General features: G+C 35.7%; 1 protein-coding gene across 1 annotated transcript; it reads right to left on the reverse strand.

Annotated features, from left to right (window-relative positions):
* Positions 1-259: 259 nt before the first annotated feature.
* Positions 260-1,360, reverse strand: LOC142178736 (uncharacterized). Its single transcript, XM_075248519.1, has 2 exons — positions 1,012-1,360; positions 260-927 (listed from the first exon to the last, which is right to left on the reverse strand). The coding sequence occupies exons 1-2, from the start codon at positions 1,358-1,360 to the stop codon at positions 260-262; spliced, it is 1,017 nt and encodes a 338-aa protein (XP_075104620.1).
* Between the last annotated feature and the right edge of the window lie 5,969 nt (positions 1,361-7,329).

Genomic DNA, 7,329 nt, shown 5'->3' on the forward strand with positions numbered 1-7,329 from the left:
CTCCCCAACCTTTCTTCACAGTGACAGTCAAAAGACATCTTATAGTTGTCATTTTGACCACTGGTGAAAAGGTTTCAAAATAGTCAATTCCTTCCTTTTGAATGTGCCCCCTGACTACTAGTCTAACTTTCAATCTTTCCACAGTCCCATTTGAGAAGTGCTTGACCTTGTACACCCATTTACAGGGTAAAGCTTTCTTCCCTATATGTAAATCTACCACATCCAAAGTGTGGTTTAATTGTAAAGCTGCAATATATGCTTACATAGCTGCTTTCCATCCTGGGTGTATGGAAGCTTGGGCATAGTTGTTAGGTTCAAATATGGTAGAAAGTGAGTGAACAAGATGTTGTTTTGTAGCAGAAAGAGCCCTAAAAAAGAAAACATTAGGTGCAGTAGGCCGTGTGAAACAAGAACCAGTGAGATCAGAAAGAATAATAGCATTGCACACATAATCCTTCAAATAAGTAGGTCTTTGAGAAATTCTGTCAGATTTCCTGATAGGTGGTGGAGGTGTAGGAATCACATTTTTGGATATTGGTTGAACAGGTAAATAGGAAGGAGTGTAGGACTCTTCTAAGATTGGTGTAAGGTTAGTTTCAGGATGAAGTGAAGAGCGTGGAACTCTGAGTGAGATAGGGCTAGAAACAGGTATAGAAGCTATGTCTGAAATAGAAGAATGTGGTGACGAATCTAGTAGTAGATTGTGTGAAGGAGAGTCAGTACTAGGAACTGAAGATGGGGTATAGGTTGGTGGCATAGCTGGTACGTGAGTATGGTTAGTGGAATTAGAATAAGAAGTAAAGTAGGTGTTGGAATGTGGTGAATAAAAAGGGAAGAAATCTTCATGGAATTTGATGTCCTTGGAAACAAATACTATTTTTGTATATTTGTCCATTACTTTGTATCCCTTTTGACCTTGTGCATAGCCTAAGAAGATACAAGACTTAGCTCTTGGCTCAAACTTTCCTCTGTTTTAAGATAGAGTTGATACATAGCATAAACACTCAAAACTTGTTAGAACCTCATATGCAAGTTCCTTCCCAAACAAAATTGCATAAGGTGTCTTCCCTTTCAACAATTTGGAAGGGAACTTGTTGATTAAAAATATTGCAGTTAAAACATATTCTCCCCAATATTGAAGAGGAATATTGGACTGAAATAGTAATCCTATTGCAATTTCCAGAAGGTGTCTATGTTTCTTCTCAACTATCTTATTCTGTTGAGGTATAGCTACACAAGATGTTTCATGAATAATCCCTTGTTCTTGAAAGAATTTAGATTTTTGTGTTCCCTTTCCCAATTCCCAAGCATTGTCTAATCTTACTCTTCTTGTTTTCTTGTTGAATTGCCTCTCTACCATGTAGAGAAAAGACTTCAGGACTAGAAAGGCATTACTTTTGGTACTTAGTAAAAAGGTCCAAGTGGCCCTACTAAAATTATCAACTATGGTCAAGAAGTAATTGTAACTATTGTATGTAGTAGTCCTAAAAGGTCCTCAAGTATCTATATGAATGAGATCAAATGGAGATGTTGTCCTGATTTGGCTAATGGGAAAAGGGAGCCTAGTTTGCCTTGACTTAGCACAAATTTTACACATATCATTAAAATTTGAAGGAAAATGAACAAAATTGAATTTCTTCATTACTGAAAAAGGCAAATGCCCCAACCCGACATGTCATTGAATTACATCTGAAAGAGCATTAGCAAAGACTGGAAATAAACGAGAAGCTTTACTAGGTACTAGACTGGAATCATTTCCTTTTGGAATGGAAATTACATTTTGCCTGAATTGAATTCTAGACTCAAAACTTCTAGGCTGGAGTAGATATAATTCATCTCTTACTTCACCACAAACTTGTCCCCTCCTCATTAAAAGGACCTGCAATAAACATTGACTAGAAGTAAGATTGATGAAGCATTTGAATTGAGTGCATAACTTATGAACAGATAACAAGTTATACTTAAAAAATGAAACATATAGCACCCTTTATAAAACTATATCAGGCTAAATGCAAACCTGTCCTATGTGTGTGACAAAGAGCTAAAAAGAGTTAGGCAAACTTATATGTAGAGGCACATGCAAAGGTGACAAAGTTAGGAAAGATTTGGAATCAAAACACATGTTCTGAGGCACCCGAATCAATAATCCAGGTTTTAGTATTAAAAACAACAAGACATGTCCTTGAATATTTAAGAATAATACCAGCAACAACATTGGCACTAATCTATGAGTTTGCACTTCCTATACTTCCAACTTGCACCTGTTTGATTAAGTTTACTACTTCAGAAACCTGTTCTTTACTGAAAAACTGTGTCAGATTGTTTGAATGTCCTCCATTGTTTTCATCACCCTGCTGATATGCTATTGTAACATTTACTTTTATTGTTTCTTGAAAGTTTCCGCTCTTGTTAAACTGAGATTCATTAGGGAATCCTATAAGTCTATAGCAATCAGCCCTTACATGTCTTATTTTTTAGCAATGACCGCAACTAACATTAGGATTGAATTTGAACTTCCTTGGATTGGATTTATACTGTGTGTTAGCTGACTTTTATTGAGGATTCCACCCTTTTTGTGCTTGGTTATTTTTTTTTGTGAAAACTTGTTCTATGTGCATACCATGAAAGAAGCCCCATTAGTAGAATACTGTGGGCTCATGTAGATCTCCCTTTGGCTCTCATCTTGTAGCAACAATGAGTAAGTTTGATCCATGCTAGAGGTAGGACAAAGCACGAGTATGTTTCCCCTTGCTTGTACATAAGCACTATTCAGCCCCATTATGAATTAAATGACCCCTTCGATCTTCCATGAATTTAGCCATCTTCTTTTTACCATCACAGTTACATGCACAAGTGCACCCTAAGTGTGAATTAAGGGAGTCCAACTCATCCCATAGTCTCTTAAGAGTGGTGAAATAACCTGATATGTTGTTGTTTTCTTGGATTGTCTTTGAAATTTCCTTCTGCATATGGTACAACTTGGCTCCACTTGACTGACCAAATATATGTTCTAGGCTGCTCCAAAGGTCCTTAGTTGTTCTTGAGTAAAGTGACATTGTCACCTATCTCTTTTGTCAAAGAGTTCAGCAACCAGGAGGTGACCATGTCATTGCATCTACTCCACAATGGATAATCCTTGTCATCCATTGCTGGTTCAACATAAGATCCATTGATAAAACCAAGTTTATTCTTGGCTGAGATTGCAATGAGGACATATATTTTCATCCTAGAAATCCTCTTCCATCAAATGGTGAGCTTACCAAAGCCATCCCTGGAGTATCAGAATAGTGTAAGTGAATAGGGTGATTGGAATCATTGGTTACTCCACTACTTGTTGATCCAGAGACAATAATATCAGTTGCAGCTTCTGTACCATGCATGATTTGACGTACAGATGAAGATAGAGCTGATTTGGGAAAGTTGACAGAGATTTGAGAAAATTTGTGAATGGATCGAGCTAAATCCGCTCTGATACTATGAAAGAAAGACTGAGATTTGTGAAAATTTTCTCTTGTTGTTTCATTCACAGTAATTTGTTCCTTATATACAAGTCTATGTTATAGATACAAAAAATATAAATAAAATATTTCTATACACTTGTACTATCTCCTATTGGCTAATTGTATAACAAATTATCAAACAATTATTCTTTACAATATATGCATGTGCTTATTCACGTGTAGAAACTTCTAATATTCTTTCATTAGCTGTATTAAATGAATGGCTCAGATTTGCCTTCTCCTTTCAATCCAACGTTCAATATTAGATATTAGGAATTTAATATCAAAGGCTAAGATGCTGACACGTCACATAATCAAAAGTCTTCAGACATAATCCCTAAGCTTTCTTTGTAAACTCCGAAGACTTTTATGCTTTCTTCTTCATTGCATCTTCTTCTTCTTTCTTATATCTTCATCATCCATTAAATTATCATGGGGGTTCTGTTCTTCAATAAAGTATGAAAAATTTATGAACTGATCAAAAATTTCACAAAATGACAAAAAAAGAAGAAGGCGATTTCAGTTTTTGCACTACCAGGTTAGAATTTCAACTTGCCAGAAAAGTTTGAATCTTGTTTGGCAAAGATGAGAGAAGTTTAAGAGTCTTAGTCTCGGGCTTCAATGGCTTCTGCCATTGTTGGAGAGCTCTAATTTTTTGGGGGGGGGGGAGGGGGAGGGGGTGGAGAGGTGAGGTGAAAGTCTTTTGTCTTCATGATTCCCTTCATTTTAGATTCAAGCATCACTAATAATCTGGTGCTAGTCTCCATTCTCGCCGGTCAACAATTTTCGGTGAGTCTGCATCGATCTAGGAGCAAAAAGAATAAGTGGGTTACATGGATAAAAATATTGAAGAAAGAAAGTGAAATCGAAAAGAAAAGAAAGATAATGAAAAGAATAAGAAGGAAAGATAAATAGAAAGGATAAATGAAAAATAAATAAATTAATTTATTCTACATGTGGCAAGTAAAGATTGATGCGTGTTCTACCCATCTTTTTTGAAACTGGGATTGACTTTAAAAGGTGTTACTTATTACATTTCTGACAAATTTAGGGGGGTCATAGGACAACCGTATTTTTAAGGGGTGCAACTGGCACTTTGGTAAAATCCCAATGGGGTGATTATGTATTATCCCAAATTTTTCTTAAAATGAAATTTGAAATTTTTTTGGCCAAGCACTAATTTCCAAAAAAAGTAAAAAAAAAAATCGAAAAAAAGTTGAAAAAATCCTAATAGACCAAACGGGCTCTAAAGAAAACGATAGGATGAACTGAACTCGTCTTAGACTATTTTCCTCAATTCATAACTTCAAAGAATCATATGCATGCCAATTCAATGCATCATTTGACTTCTTCGACTTTCCCTTACATAAATTAAAGAATGAATTGATGTTTATTTTTCTTTTGAAGCTTCAATAGCACCCTTTGTTGTTGAATTTTATGGTTAGGGATTTTTTCCTAAGGTATAAATTGGGAGAAATGAGTTCGGAGAAGCATGTCCTAATTTTTTTTAATTAAAATATAAATTCAAGAACATAAAGCATTTAACATGACGAATATTATATAAAATCAACAACCAATTGACTTGAGAAGAAATTAAAGAATTTATAGCTTATAGGCTGGGCAAAGTGTCGAATAACCCCACTCCCTTTATTTAATTAAAGATTGGACAAGACTAGCCCGACTCAACTGGGATAACTTGATTGATGTATTTTAAAAATTAAATTACTTCCTAAAACCCATGAACTAAATTTATAAAATATTCAATAAACTAATTTTAACATATTAACTTAATGACTAATAATAAATAAAGTTGTGCTTTTGTACAACTTTGTTTGATCTAATAAATTTGTAATCACAGTGTAACTTAAGTATAGTTTATGGATGACCTGAAATGTTAATTTCACAAATAACTGTGAAACACCTTTTTTTGTTTTTCTTCTTGTTATTGAAATACTTTTAACTATACTTAATTGTGATTATGCTTTGTAAAACGAAACAAGGTAACCGACGAACGTATAAATAAATTTGTGCTTAGGGTTTCTGTATCCGCCGCTCCCGACTCAGTCCCATCATCCCGCGTTGAGCAGAACCGAAAATGGTACGCCGCTGCTTTGTTTCCCTTTGCCCTTCGTTTACGGTGACGATTGTTTGATTTATGTGTTTGTTGCAATTTCAGCCTTCGCACAAGACATTCATGATAAAGAAGAAGCTGGCGAAGAAGCAGAGGCAGAACAGGCCTATTCCTTACTGGATCCGCATGCGCACTGACAACACCATCCGTTACAACGCCAAGCGCAGGCACTGGCGCCGCACCAAGCTCGGATTCTAAGGATCCATCTCTTTTTTCCCTCATTATCTCTGGGCCATGAGCTGCGGAGTTCTGTTAGCGTTTACTCTTTAGCTTTAATTTTCAGAATTAGTTCTTTAAATTTGAAGTTGTTATAACTATGATTCCTGTGCGAAGGTGTGCACAAAGTTTTACTGTGATGTTTGCTACTTAATTATAAGCTGAAATCAAATTTAGTTTACCTCATTTTTCTTGTGGTTCCAGTTTTGCTTTTGTGATACGGCATTGTGTTATTGTGCTAGTGAACAGCTAGTCGATTATTAACTGGGAACTAGGAATTATATATGATTATTTGCAACATGTTTTGCACATTTTCTTTAATTTGAGGAGAGAAGGAGGATGTAACCTTCTGCTTGATTCATGGGGTACTTGCCTACTTAGCTTTCCTACTTGAGTTCCAGGGGATTTTTTGATAAACAGAGAAGCATGCCCAAAGCTATATTTTTGGTTTTTCCCCTTCTTGTTTGGTGCTATTGGTATGAAGGAAATGTTTCCCGTGAAAGCTAATTTGAAATTTGCAAAAGGTTTGCTTGATGGTTCATAGCTCTTGGTGTTGGGGCTCTTTTTTTGTTTTGTTTTTGTTTTGCTAATGAAAGGAGAGACTTTATAGTAAAAGCATAGAAGGTTTAGTTACTGTACATAACATAGGGATAGACCGATTTTTCCCAATTTGTCTTTATTAAAAACATGTAAAATAAAGTCCGGAGGTGTTTCCCAAAACATAGTGTTATCTCCCTCCGTTGTTGTTGGTTGCTTGGAGCTTCCATACTTTGCCAGACTGTCAACCATAGAGTTGCCTTCCCGATGTATATGGGTTATCACTTCCACTCCAACAGGGAGTTGGGTGAAGAGGTGTTAGACAGTGGAGAAAATTGCAATGGCTAATATTTTGCTGATGATTCTGCATGTTAAAAGCCAACAACAATGTTTATGTGCTGTAATGTATTGAAATTTAACAACTTTTTGGAGATAAAGGAAACTAACCAAACACCATATCATCTTGGTGCTTCCACCTCTTTTTAAGAGTGCCCTGTGAGCTTGTTAAACATTTGTTAAATCATCAGAACTGCAGGTGTATCGTTTTGATGCATCAGCTGCTTTCAATTTACCGTTTGTTCAATTTCAAAGTCGTCAAATGACAGCAGCAGAATGTTGCAGTTAGATCTCAACATTGTTTGCTACTTGAACTGTCAGTTTTTAATTTCATTTGTGGTTTATGAAACTGTCTTGTACAGTTTTCATAGTCCTTGGTCTCATCAAAGAAAAGTAGGAAAAACCGGGTGTTTGCCCAAAACACTAGTAGTAATTTTGCTACCTTTATGAAAATGAATGTAAATGTTGTGGTTGCTGGTTAGTCGGTTCAAATTTGGTTAGTTATGCCGCTACAGGTTATGTTCTCTGCTGAATTCAGTAAAAAATTTCAGTCAAGAGGACTTCTACTGCAAAAGTTTAGTTTGGTGATATACGGTGTACTAGAAGAAC

The sequence above is a fragment of the Nicotiana tabacum genome, chromosome 3, assembly GCF_000715075.1.
Source record: "Nicotiana tabacum cultivar K326 chromosome 3, ASM71507v2, whole genome shotgun sequence".
In the NCBI taxonomy this organism is placed as follows: domain Eukaryota; kingdom Viridiplantae; phylum Streptophyta; class Magnoliopsida; order Solanales; family Solanaceae; genus Nicotiana; species Nicotiana tabacum.

Excerpts from the sequence above, each read along its gene's own strand:
- LOC142178736 (XM_075248519.1), bottom strand. The coding sequence starts at position 1,360 with ATGGTAGAGAGGCAATTCAACAAGAAAACAAGAAGAGTAAGATTAGAC. Across the intron at positions 928-1,011 it reads TGCATATGAGGTTCTAACAA|GCTATGCACAAGGTCAAAAG; the intron begins GTTTTGAGTGTT and ends GTATCTTCTTAG.